A 12,807-nucleotide genomic window follows, 5' to 3' on the forward strand; every position below is an offset into this window, starting at 1 on the left:
GAGTCCTGCTTTTAAAAATCCTGCTGTTAATAATGTCCCATTGAGCGGCGAGAGAAAGGCAGTATTGAAATCCTGAGGGGCGAAAGAAGGGTTAAAATAAAAAACCACACTTGATGCCTGGTTCGCAGCTTTGCTGTGTGGCCCTTGCAGTGAGGGTCGGCAAAGCCGGTTTGCAAAAGCCATTTGCAGGAAAGGTCTTCGGAGCCAAGACTCACGAGGGCAGAGGGTGGTGGTGGAGATATGAGAGACGGGAATGGGAAGATGCAGGAAGAGCTAGGATTATTCTTATTCTTAAACACCCCCACCCCCAGCCACCTAAAACTGATTTAAAAGCTCCCTAATTGTCAAATATTTGCATAGAGAAACAGCTGTGTAAACAGGACCCTGTCCATAGCTAGGCCAGGGTTCACCCCCAGCGGCCTGAAGCCATAAATCACCCACCTCCTGTTTCCTCCATAGGCTTAAAAACAAAAGCAAGCCCCAGGGTTTGTTTGCAGGGCCGCTGCCCCCTGCCCCACGGCTTCCTGGGCCCCTCTGCACATACCTGACTCCAGCTGGAAGGGGAGTCTGGATGAACTGGGATGGTAGGGGGCTGCTTTCCGCTCCTGTCCAACTGGCCGTCCGTCTTCCCACAAAGCCCCCATGCCCCCCGGTAAAACAGCCTGCAGGGGTTTCGGTGGTGCATCACCTGTCGACCCGGGCCAGGTGCCGCAGGGCCGGTGTCAGTGCTAAGGAGCCCCACTTGATATGGGCTCGTCCTGGGAGATGGATGGAGTGAGGGACTGCAAGGCTGGATCCTACCTAGGGTATTGGGGAAGCAGCTCTAAGGACCGGAGCCAAAGCAGGTGAAGTCAAGAGGATGGTTAGGAGAACAGCCCAGGGGAGACAGGGTGACTCCAAGGTGGCAATGGAAGGTAATGCTAGAAAACACAGGAGCAAATGAAAGGAAAGATCACTAAGGGTGTTTCTAGACATCCAAAGACATACCCACACCTTGAGGAGCCATAGCTGTGCCAGCTCAGGTCCCGAAGGGAGCACAGCTGCCTGAGCCCACCTGGGACCTCACTAGTGGCTGAAGCTCACACCGTTAGCAAGATCAAAGCTGTTTTAATCACCAGCTGCCAAACCTCTGGCGGTGCAGACACGCCGATGGCTCAGGGAAACTTCCCAGTTGTGCAATCTGCTGGAACGCCTCTCGCCAGGGAGGTTGCGATGTCCCAGCTCCAGGGCTAGGTTGGAAAGCTTGCTCCAGCAGTGCTCCTGCTTTGGCAGAGGGACGGGCGGGACGGCCCAAACCAGAGGGTTTGGGGGTTTTTTGCTTTCGTTCCATTTCTGCCCATTGTGGTGCATGGATCAGTCAGAGCCGGCTGGAATATATGGACGCCAAATGTCCCATGTTGCTTCATCAGCTCAGGGGATGAGTGTCGAAATCAAGCCCAGGCTGGGGGGCCTCCAGCGTGGCTGCACAGCTACTGGTTACCCCATCCCTAAGCCGAGAGATGCGGACTGTCTGTGTGCAGGGTGGTTTGTAGGGTGACTCCAGCCCCAGCTTTATCTGGGGAGCCTGGGTCTGTGTCTTAGCCCACCCGTGGCAGTGATACCCTGGGCACAGCAGTGTCTGCTCCTGGGTGATATCGCCAGCCTCCTCCCGCAGGAGGATGAGGATGCAGGATCTTTGAGAGGTGCAAGACAGGGAGAGAGCGTGGAGCTAAAGATCAGAGACAGCTGGGAGTTTTCCAGTGATTTTGGGTGGGGGCTTAGAAAACATCCCACATGAGCCAGGGGCAAAGGGCTTGGAGCCAAGCTAGCGTAATCCTGGGCTGGACCCTGTGCTCAGTGACAGCCGTGTCTGTCCAGAAGAGCAGACGCCGGCGTGAGCAGAGCCTGGACGTGGCTGCTCTGCGTGTGGCCATAGCGGCCAAGGACACAGTCCAGCTACGTGCCCATCAGTGCTGTGGGGTGGGTGGGCAGGGGCTCGCAGCAGAGTACCAGCCTCCTGCACGCACTAGTGGTGACCTCCACCGCTCACCCCAAAGCCGAGCTGTGCTCCCCAGCTCGCGCTGCTGTTTCTTCCTTTGTTGTCTGGATCCCGAAGCGGGCACGGCCCCCTATCTGCCCCACAGCGGCTCTGCCCCCTGGGCTCCAAGGCCTTCTCTCGTCCCTGCCCCTCGCTCCCGCCCTGCCCCGATGTGTTCGCCCCTTCTTGCTCTGCCTTTTGCCGTGGCTTTTCCTTCCCAGCAGACCTCCCTTCCCAGCCCACCACAGCCTATCCTCCTTGGGACCACAGGAATGAGTTCGTCAGGCACTCGTGACGTGCAAACAGAGATAACGCGCTGCCCTGCCTCGGGGCTGAATGTGCTCGCTGTGCTGCTCTTCAGCTCAATGCTCCCAGGAGATCCTGGGCACAGGCTTGCCTCCCTCCCTGCTCTCACCCACCAATCCCTCACCCCCCTCCAGACTGCGCTCCCAAGGCTCCTTTCCCCTCCCCAGAGATCTGCCAGCCAGCCCTGACATCCACCAGGCCTCCCCTGCCCTAATCTCTCCACCCCGCCTGTCCCAGCCTTGTCCAGAAACCAGCCCTTTTAAAGTCTGCTCCCCAGTGCTGCACTGATTACTGCTGTGGCTGACGATGTTACTCTGGATGGGGGGACGGTGGCATGGGGGCTAGTCCCACATGCATTGCTTCAAATATGGTGGGGATGCACCTTTTTAGGCTCACCCTGCTGAGGTCTCCAAACAGCAAAGGGTCATCGAAGAAAACAACCCAGGACAAGCTGTCAGCATTTTTATACCTTCCCCGAGAGATTTTTAACAGGATCAGAGGTGTCAATGTGCAAAGCAGCACGTTCAAATCCCACCCTCTCATGACCTTCAAGTCTGGGGATAAACAGAGGGTGTAAACCAGCGTCGTCTCCAAATGGAGAAGGACACAACGGGGAAGGGGAAGGGGAAGGCTCAGTGTTTGCATGTTTTGCAGAGACGTGTATCAAACCCAGCTATTATTTATGAGTTAGGAAGCACCGTGATGCTAATACGCAGAGGCGATGCCGTGCCGCTGGCCTGAGGATCTCAGCGTGCTGCACAGACAGTCCCTGCCATGCATACAGGTAAACTGAGGCACAGAAAAATCTGCGCCCATGATTCAGGAGGGCAGAGCCCAGGGGATCTGGCTTTGGTCCCATCCTCTAGCCACCACCCCCTGACTGCCTGGTGAGGGAGAGGCAGATTTTACTGCAAGGAGGTTATTTTGCCCAAGAAGAAGGGGAGAAAGAAACAAATCTTTTAAGAAGGGAAAGGGGCAAGTTCAAGACCAGGGAGGGGAGCAGGACAGGGGGCACTGGAGGAAAGAAAGAAAACAGCCACTCAGTGAGGGGTTAATAAAATCTTCCTAAGAGGTAGGCTCAGCCTCCTGCTCCCCCCCTTAAAAAGGTATGAATCACTGAAAATGTGACAAGCCAGGCTCCTGTCCAGAAAACCTAACAGTCTGCCTGTCTGTCCGCTGCAGTTTTTACCTGTAGCGCCCTGCATCTGCAAAGACCCCCCTGCCATCAACCTGACAGATAACCACCTGGGGCAAATCAGCAGAGCTGCCAGGGGTGGGGGGCAGTTCACAGTAGGCATCAGGTATGTGGGAAGACACCCCTGTCCTGCCCTAGCCGGGTATGAACATCACCGTGGCGGGGGCTCCGCTCGGGGTCCCATCCGCTCATGCCCGCAGTCTGCTGATGCCCTCCCGGATGGGAGCACGGCTCTCATCATTGCTGCCCCTACTCCCAGACTCCCTCGCTCTCATTCAGCTCTGCCTGGAGGCCGCGCCGGGTGCCAATGGGGAGCATCGCAAGCTCCAGCTGGGAGGTGCTGGGAACCAGGACGGAGTCTCGCTCCCAGTCACCACTTCCCCCCCGCGGGAGCAGAGCAAGCGCAAGCAAGGAGCGCTGAATAAATGTGCCCAGCTGTTGCACTGGGTCAACAGAACGACAAGGGCCTGGCAGAGCTGCCCAGGGGCCGAACCGAAGCCCTGTGGTCCTAGAGACCGGCGCACAGCTGGGGGGCCTGCCAACCACGGCCAGGCCGCAATGCAAAAAGACGAAGGGCAATGCCCAGGGCCTGGCTCAGCTCGCGCTTGCACGGAGTCCCGGGTGCAAAACCCTCATGAGAGCAATCTGGGTCAGGTGCCTGGTCACTACGAATGCCCCGCACATCACGGGGGCTTGCGCTGGTGCAGAGACAAGGACCATTTCCTCAGTTCCCCCCACCCCTAAATCGGAGCCCAGGGACTGCGAGGGAGCGTTTGAATGTCCCGTGATCCTGGGGATCACATGAAGTGACACCAAAAGGCATCAAGGAGATGATCCCTCATCACCTAGGCTTGGAGTTCTCAGTGGGGACCCCCAACACCACCTTTAGGGGCTCCAGTGGCTGCTGAAACAGCGATAGACATTTCCTAAAGGGGCTTTGTGGCAGCCCATGCAGGAGATGAGACCCATGGATATCTGCAGGCAGCACCCACAGTCATAGTCCTCCATCGACATTTCCATCCCGACTGCTTGAGGCTGCAGACTGGACACCTCGGTTGCACCCAGGAGCCAAAGATGCAGCTGGGCTGGGAGTGACTTCAAAATCCTGCTCCTGGTTTACGCTGTGACCACGGACAAACCACCCTGGCTCTCTGCCTCGATTTTCTTATCTGGAGGGTGGGACTAGCCTTGCTGGCTCCTCTTTGTGACGGGTGAAGAGTCCCCAGCGTCATGACCTACCCCCTTGCTGCTCACTCCCTCCAGGGTTATAACTCAGCTCTGTGGCTTTGCCTCCCCAGGGGCACATTTAGGTGGCACCCACCACCATGCCAGCTCCATGGTACAACAAGACGCATCTCTGTGCAAAGCAAGGGGATGCCATCATGCTAAAAATGAGAACCTGCAGGAGGAGGAAAGTGCCCTGCAGGACTCCCCATCTTAGCACAAAAAGCATGCTCCATCCTGGGCACGTCTACACATTCATTAATGTGCCTTAGTTACTGCACATTTCGTTTAGTACTTGCCCAGTGCAGTACAAGCTAAATGCGCAGTAACTAGAATTACTATGCGGTAGCACCAGCACACGGTTATTTTGTGATGCTTTCCATGCCTTAGCCTAATAACACTGCACCGTAGGCTATTAGCACAGGTTTTGCCTGCCACGCCACTGCGCAGTGTTATTAGGCTAAAGCGCAGTAAGCGTCTTGTGTAGACACCACCAGGGAGAGCAAGGGGCAGAGCAGCCAGACCCAGGAGCTTGGGGGCACATCTGGAGAAGGCGAAGCCTTCCCAGTTGCAGGGCAAGCAGTGAAAATGCCTCTGGGGAGACGAGCAAGAAGCCGCCAAGTGCCGGACCTGGAGTGATTTCCCTGCACATCTCAGAGGAGGCTGCAGGGATGCAGCGGAGTTAGGACCCTGCAGGGCTCCATCCTCCCTGCTCTTTCCTGGACAGGGAAAGCTCGGGGCGGGGCTGAGACTTCAGCTCCCCATAAACCTGGCTGCGGAGCCAGGATCCCGGGCAGATGTTCCAACTTTTTGCCTCCTCCAGTTTGTTCAGGAGGGAACTTTCTTTCTCTTGCCCTCTGGCTCCGCTCTCCCACTGCTGGCAGCTTTCTCCTGACTCAGGAAGCACCTTCCCCAGCCTTGGAGGACTTCAGGGATTCTTAGGAGGCAAAGAAGTGGGGGCGGGGGGGGAATAAAACAAAGGAAGGAAGGACGAGAATAATGGTATTCTGCAATGGTGAAGGAACCCCCACGGAGCAGACCGTGAGGAGGGGAGAGTATGGTTCGGCACCCAAAGGTGAGGGTGAGGACGCCCCAGCTGTGAGGTTGAACTTTAGCTCTAACTCCCACAGGAGTTTGAATATAAAGATCATCGTTCGCTGAAACGCGGCTCGATGAGCCCTTTGGACAGCCAGGCAGGGACCCGGCTGAACTGGGAGAGACTCCAGCGTGTTCTCCAGCAAGGGGCTTGTGCGGTCGGTTTAGAAACAGCGGGGAGTCACTCCAGCGCTGGGACACGTCTCGGAAACTCTTGGAACTGTTCTTAATAACATCCCGGAGGAAATTAACTTGACAGGGCACGTGTCCTCCGTCGGCTCAGCGCGAAGATTAGCTTCTTTCTGCTTAGAAGTGCCCAGCCTGGGTGGATCACGTTGCTTCTTTTCTTCCCCGGGGTTGCTGGAGAGCTGATCCTGCAAAACTTGCCTGGGACAAAGGCCGGAGTGGAAGCAGAGCCTGGGATTCCTGGAGCGTACTGGGATTTGGTAGCTTCCCTTGGACATTTGCACGATGGCTGTCTATGCCCTCACGGGTTTCTCCTTTGTCAGCCTGCTGGGTTTCGGCTACTTGTCCTGGGACTGGATCAAGCCCAGCTTGGTATCCGATGTTTCCATGGACCCAATGGAGAAATCCTTGCCTCCCACCTTCGCCAGCCCGCCTCACATCATCTTCATCCTGACTGACGACCAAGGCTACCACGACATCGGGTACCACGGCTCGGATATACAGACGCCGACGCTGGACAGGCTAGCGGCAGAAGGGGTGAAACTGGAGAATTATTACATACAGCCCATCTGTACCCCGTCCCGGAGCCAGCTGATCACGGGCAGGTAAGGCACCAGCTTCACCTGCGCACTAGGCTGGGGGACTTTTTCCCCTCCCTTTCCTTCTGGCCACTTAATCCCAGTTCGCGGCTGCAGGCAGGGATGGGCTACATGCTCACGGGGTGACTGACAGCAGCTTGGAGGTGGTGAGGTATGGGCAGAAGAGGACTCGGGTCCTACAGAGAAGAGCTGATGTGTGCACTGCATAAGCAATAACTCCAGCAAACTTCTCACGGGGCAGGGAGCTGAATCTGGCTGTGAGCGGGTCCAGCTCCTGCGGATCAGCAGAAACACACACCAGAGCTGAAGGCAGCCACTTCTCCTGGGGTGTTGCCTGGGGAGGGTCCAACCTTGAGATGCCCGAGACAGACTGCTGGCCCCTGCTCTGTTGCAGTCACACACAAGTCACTTAATCGCTCCGTGCCTCAGTTTCCCACCTGTGGCATGGGGACAGTGGTCCTGCCTTGCCTCCTGGGGCATTGTGAGGAGACCCGCACTAAAGGCAGTGAGGGGCTTCACAGCTACAGCAACACTCAAGAGAGACAGCGGGTCTAGGGGATGGAGCATCAGGCTGGGGGGCAGGAAACTGGGGGAATATTGCTGGCATGCCACTGACTGGTCCAGCTGGTGCCTTCATAGGAAAACCCAAATCACTGCAATTTTTCAAGGCTGCAGCCAACTCCTGTGCCTCAAGCTACCTGCCTGTAAAATGGGCTAGCAAAAGATACCTGCATTTGCCAAGCCCCTTGGCACTTGGGCATGCAGTGCCAACACACAGGCAGCTTCCCCCCAGGCTCTGCATGTTTACCAGTAGGGTTGCCGTCCTCCCTGGGGCATCTGCTAGACTCGCCTCTAGTAGTCGTGATAATCCTTAACACGTGTACAGCTCTCGCTGCTCGGTTGCCTTTGCCTTGCAGACCCCCCAGAGGTACATGCAGCTGGCTGGGAGTCCAGGGTGAGCCCCTACAGAGAGGCCCACGAAGCATGCCTGGTGGGTCGTTCTCGATGCTTGTGGGACCCGTCCAGGCGGGGCTGGGAGCATTGTGCCGCGTGGTCCCGGGCGAGCGAGGGCCCAGGTAGAACAGGCGGTGCTGCCCTGCATCTGGAGACCTCCAGCTTTGCTCCCGTTTCCCCCATAACAGGCTTCCTAACACCCCCAGGAGACTCTGGAGAGGCATCCAGCTCCCTGGCACAGCCCTGACTCATCTCGCTCAGGGGAATAGCCCGCTGTGGAGTGACCGCGGCTTGTACGATCCAGCCTTTGCTCGGGGAGCTGCCCAGCAGCTGTGCGAATGGCCAGCTGCAGGGGCCAGGCCTGCTCCATGCACGGTTTGTCGCGGTCTGTGTCCCCAGTGATCCAGGTTGCAGCGGACCCGGAGGGAGCAGCTTGGCTGGGAGCGTGCTTGGGGTCCCTGTCAGTGAAAGAGGTTTCCCAGCCACGCAGAGGAGGAGAACGGGGACCCTGGATCAGAATTAATGCCCCTCTTCCCTTGTCCTCCACCCCATGTGCAGGTACCAGATCCACACCGGCCTGCAGCACTCCATCATCCGCCCCCGACAGCCCAACTGCCTGCCCCTCGACCGGGTCACCCTGCCCCAGAAGCTGCAGGAAGCCGGCTACTCCACGCACATGGTGGGCAAGTGGCACCTGGGCTTCTACAAGAAGGAGTGCTTGCCCACCCGCCGCGGCTTCGACACCTTCCTGGGCTCCCTGACGGGCAACGTGGACTATTACACCTACGACAACTGCGACGGGCCGGGCGTCTGCGGCTACGACCTGCACGAGGGCGAGAACGTGGCGTGGGGCCAGAGTGGGAGGTACTCCACCGTCCTGTACGCCCAGCGGGTGAACAAGATCCTGGCCACCCACAGCCCCAAGCAGCCCATCTTCATCTACGTGGCCTTCCAGGCTGTGCACACCCCGCTGCAGTCGCCCAAGGAGTACATCTACCGCTACCGCTCCATGGGCAACGTGGCGCGCCGCAAGTACGCCGCCATGGTGACCTGCATGGACGAGGCGGTGAAGAACATCACCTGGGCGCTCAAGAAGTACGGCTACTATGACAACAGCGTGATCATCTTCTCCACCGACAATGGCGGGCAGACGTTTTCCGGGGGCAGCAACTGGCCCCTGCGAGGCCGCAAGGGCACCTACTGGGAAGGCGGGGTCCGCGGCATCGGCTTCGTCCACAGCCCCCTGATCCAACGCAAGCGCCGGACCAGCTGGGCGCTGGTCCATATCACGGATTGGTACCCCACCCTGGTGACCCTGGCTGGGGGCAACGTGTCCGCCGCGGAGGGCTTGGACGGCTACAACGTGTGGCCGGCCATCAGCGAGGGCAAGGCGTCGCCCCGCACGGAAATCCTGCACAACATCGACCCCCTCTACAACCACGCCAAGTACGGCTCCCTGGAAGACGGCTTCGGCATCTGGAACACGGCCGTGCAGGCCTCCATCCGGGTCGGGGAGTGGAAACTTCTGACCGGCGACCCAGGGTACAGCGACTGGATCCCCCCGCAGACCCTGACCAACTTCCCCGGGAGCTGGTGGAACCTGGAGCGCCTGACGCACGGCCTGCGCAAGTCCGTCTGGCTCTTCAACATCACGGCCGACCCCTACGAGCGCTACGACCTGTCGCAGCAGCGGCCGGACGTGGTGCGGGCTCTGCTGACGCGCCTCGTCCACTACAACCGGACGGCCATCCCGGTGCGGTACCCTGCCGAGAACCCCCGGGCCCACCCGGACTTCAACGGTGGCGCCTGGGGCCCGTGGGCCGGCGAGGACGAGGCGGAGGAGTGGGAGGGGATGGGGGAGCGGCTGCGGAGCAAGAACCGAAAGAAGAAGTGCAAGATCTGCAAGCTGCGCTCCTTCTTCCGGAAGCTGAACACCCGGCTCATGTCGAACCGCATCTGACGGGGGCACCGCGCGCAACCTCGGGGAGGTGGGGTAGAGAGAGACCGCCGCCTGCCCTCGCTTCCCTGGCACCTGGGCACGCTGGTGCAGGACCAGGGGGGTTTCCCTCCTGCTTCTCCTAACTTCTACCCCCTGGGAGCCATCAGCAGGGATGGCCACTGGTCTAAGCTGGGCAGGCATCCAGGGTAGGGGGGGATTGAGGAGCCTGCAGCCCAGCTCAGCGCCTGTTGTATCCGACCCTGGTTAATGAGCTGCTTCATCCCGGGTACGGCCCAGCCCAGCCCAGCCCAGCCCAGCCCCTTCAGCTCTGGGGGAGGCTAGCTTTGAATGCAAGGCAGGCAGCGCCTGAGACTGTAAGGGAGGTGGGAAGAGAAGACAGCGTAGGGCGAGCCTTCCTGATTTGTCTCTCCCTATAAAGTTTGTAGTACACGTACAAAACTGCGCCGCATGTGCTGCACTGTGTTCCCCCACTCGGGGCCCTCGGGTGTCCCCACACCACCCCCTTTCCTGGGAGCTGGGTTAACTTATTTTTAAGGTGCTGGTCCCTGGCTCAGACCCAGGGGCGGCAAGAGGTGCCTAACCCCCATAAGCACAGGGCGTGCGCAGGCGTGGGACGGTGTGGACAGGCGATGCACCAGCATTAAAAGCAACGGGGCTTGAGATGTTTCCAGCCCTATCATGCACACAGCCATGAGTATATACGCACACATGCATGCCAGCTTATGTACATCGAAAGGGTGCTTACTGCATATATGTATCATGTGTTTGCCACTAGCACAGTTTACACCAGTTACGACTTACCCCCGATCCAGACGGCCTGCTTTATCCCAGCGTAGCCGACCGCCGGCTGCTATTGCAGCCCCTCGGAGCTAGGTGGAGGACGTGCTGATGTCAGGTGTCGAGGCAATGAGCTTGACCGGGGCTGACTGCCCTGATTCTCTGGCCCCCGTGCCCCTGCGGTGAGGGGGTCGTGGAAGAGCTGAGCTGCCTGCCGCTGCCTGCATCCCAGCCTCGAAGCTGACCCAGGAGCAGGGGACATGATCTCCCTCCCTCTGCAAGGTGTGCACTCGGGCACTGATGTTCCCATAGGATCCATCCTGACCTGGTGGCAACTGCAGTCCAGCCAGGCTACGGGGGTGGTGGAGGAGGAGGGGTCTGTGCTGGGCTGAAAGTGAGAGGGGTCCCTTGGGCAGGGTGCTACCTGCCTGGCTTGGCCACAGCACGGTCCTCGGTGATCCACAGGCCTGGCTGTAGGAGGAAGAATACCCATCACACCGCCCCCCCGCGGGGGCTCAGCTGAGGGGTCGCCTGTTCCTGCCTCCCTTGGCTGCCTGTTCCTTCAGGCATGTGTGTGTGTGTGCACATGCATGCACACATGTGCGTGTGCATCCAGGATTGCAAGCTCATGTGTGTGTGTCCTTGGCTACCTCCTCTTCCTCCAGACATTACTCTGTGTGTGTGCACCTGTGTGTGTGTGTGTGTGTGTGTGTGTGTGTACATCCATGATTGCAAGCATGTGTGTGTGTGTGTGTGTGTGTGCGTGCCTGCATGTGCCGGGGAACGAAGGCCGGCCAGGAAGAAAGGATAAATGGCTTTAAAAGCTTTGCGAGCGCGTGGCGCATTTACATTTACACAATGCGTTTTACATTTCTCCCCCCAGGTTTCTCTTGGTGCAGTGTGTGTAGGCGAAAGCCCTGCTGTGAATTTTGAAAATAGTTATTTTTGTCTCTGGAAAATGAGGCCCGTTAGGACTTGTCAGCTCTTGGATGAGCCGTGTGGGGGGTTTTTTCTCTCCCCCCCCTTGCAAAATAACATTCATTTAAAATCTGTCAGTGAAAGATGTGACAATTGGCAGAATTTCTCCTGAATACCTTTTGGTGTGCTTTCAAGCTCGGTGTGTGTGAGGGGGGGCCAGGGGAAGAGAAGGAAGGGGAAGGGAGAGGACTGTATTGACACATCTGTAGTTTGCTCTTAATTCCTATTTGGATTATTTGGGAGAATGTGATTCTGCAGAGGGGAAAGGGAGTGAAAAAAACAAAAGGGAAGAAAAATGGGAGGCTGTGTTGAGATGAGGAAAATAGGGGTATCTGTCTATGGATCCACCCACCCATCCATCCATCCGCTCACCCACCACCCATCCATCTATCCACCTACCTGCCTCCCTGTTATACTCCTGCCGTGTCCATCCCTGCACTAGTCTGCAGATGGTCCCATGTGGACAGACCCCCTTATGGAGGTCAATGTGGGTCTCTTGGAGGCTGGGTCCTGGCCAGCTGATGTTGGAAATGCGTCGAGTTTGGGGTCACCTCTGGGTGGGCAAGACTGGGGTCCAGCAGCCAGGCTGGCTGGGATCTGCACTCACTGCACGTCTCAGCGACCCACCCGGTGTTGGAGACGGGCAGAGAAACATCTCTGGCTTTGGCCCATGCCTGGAGCCCGCAGGCAGGATCGCGACCACGAGCTGCTGCTTCCCAAGAACAGGCGCAAAATCTCTTCCCAGCAACCATAACCCAAGGGAAGAGGCTTAGCGTCCCCCGGGACCACCTGGCACAGCTGCAGGGCAGTGACTTCCACCCTCCCCCTGCGACGTGCTTCCTGTTTCCCGACCCACCGCTGGGATTCGGCCCAACGGCAGTGATGCATTTTGCCAGGGTCCCATATTCAAGCATGTGCTTCGACCCCCTCCCGCCCATCCAAACACATAATGCAGTGAACTGCTGCCTCTACGACGGAGGGGTTTAAACCCGTGCTGGAAATTCAACACATCTTGCTGAATCAGGGGCTTGGGGAAGTCTCCATGCGGGGCAAGGAAACGGAGGACAAAGCACTAACATAGAGGTCAGAGGCTGCATCAAGAGGAGGAGGTAGCTGCGGCCAGGAGGTCCCTTCCAGCCCTGCTTTCCTATGATCCCATGATCATGATCACCTCTTGCACGTAACACAATGGTGGGTGATGGCAATGGCTGTCACAACCAGACCGGCCGTGGGAGGGGGCGACAAGACATAGTCAGTGTTCCTGATTTAAATAATATTGGGGTTTTGGGGGGGGGTGGCAGATGTTGAGATGTGGGGCCTGGGGGCCAGGCTGGCGGGAGCTCTGCAAGGTGCACAACGGGCCCTTTATTGCTCGACATCATCACCCACTCCACGGCTCCCAACCTCACAGCAGGCGAGACCCAGCTTGTCCTTGTGCTTTCCTAGGATCACAATCAACTTGTGCCCGGAAGCCAAGCTGTCTTGCCCGACCCCACCGGTTGCCCACCTGTCCTTT

The 12,807-nt window shown here is 58.2% G+C and overlaps 1 protein-coding gene across 1 annotated transcript; it reads left to right on the top strand.

The window, feature by feature from the left end:
* Nucleotides 1-5,474: 5,474 nt before the first annotated feature.
* Nucleotides 5,475-10,336, top strand: ARSI (arylsulfatase family member I). The gene is made up of 2 exons (XM_019506139.1): nt 5,475-6,628; nt 8,135-10,336. The coding sequence occupies exons 1-2, from the start codon at nt 6,309-6,311 to the stop codon at nt 9,534-9,536; spliced, it is 1,722 nt and encodes a 573-aa protein (XP_019361684.1). The 5' UTR covers nt 5,475-6,308; the 3' UTR covers nt 9,537-10,336.
* Nucleotides 10,337-12,807: the final 2,471 nt, after the last annotated feature.

This window comes from Gavialis gangeticus, unplaced genomic scaffold, assembly GCF_001723915.1.
Source record: "Gavialis gangeticus isolate Ggan-Ray unplaced genomic scaffold, GavGan_comp1, whole genome shotgun sequence".
Lineage (NCBI taxonomy): Eukaryota > Metazoa > Chordata > Crocodylia > Gavialidae > Gavialis > Gavialis gangeticus.

What these genes read in the sequence shown, in the direction of transcription:
- ARSI (XM_019506139.1), top strand. Translation starts at nt 6,309, where the DNA reads ATGGCTGTCTATGCCCTCACGGGTTTCTCCTTTGTCAGCCTGCTGGGT. An exon ending in AGCCAGCTGATCACGGGCAG is followed by an intron (nt 6,629 to 8,134) that starts GTAAGGCACCAG and finishes CCCCATGTGCAG; the next exon opens with GTACCAGATCCACACCGGCC.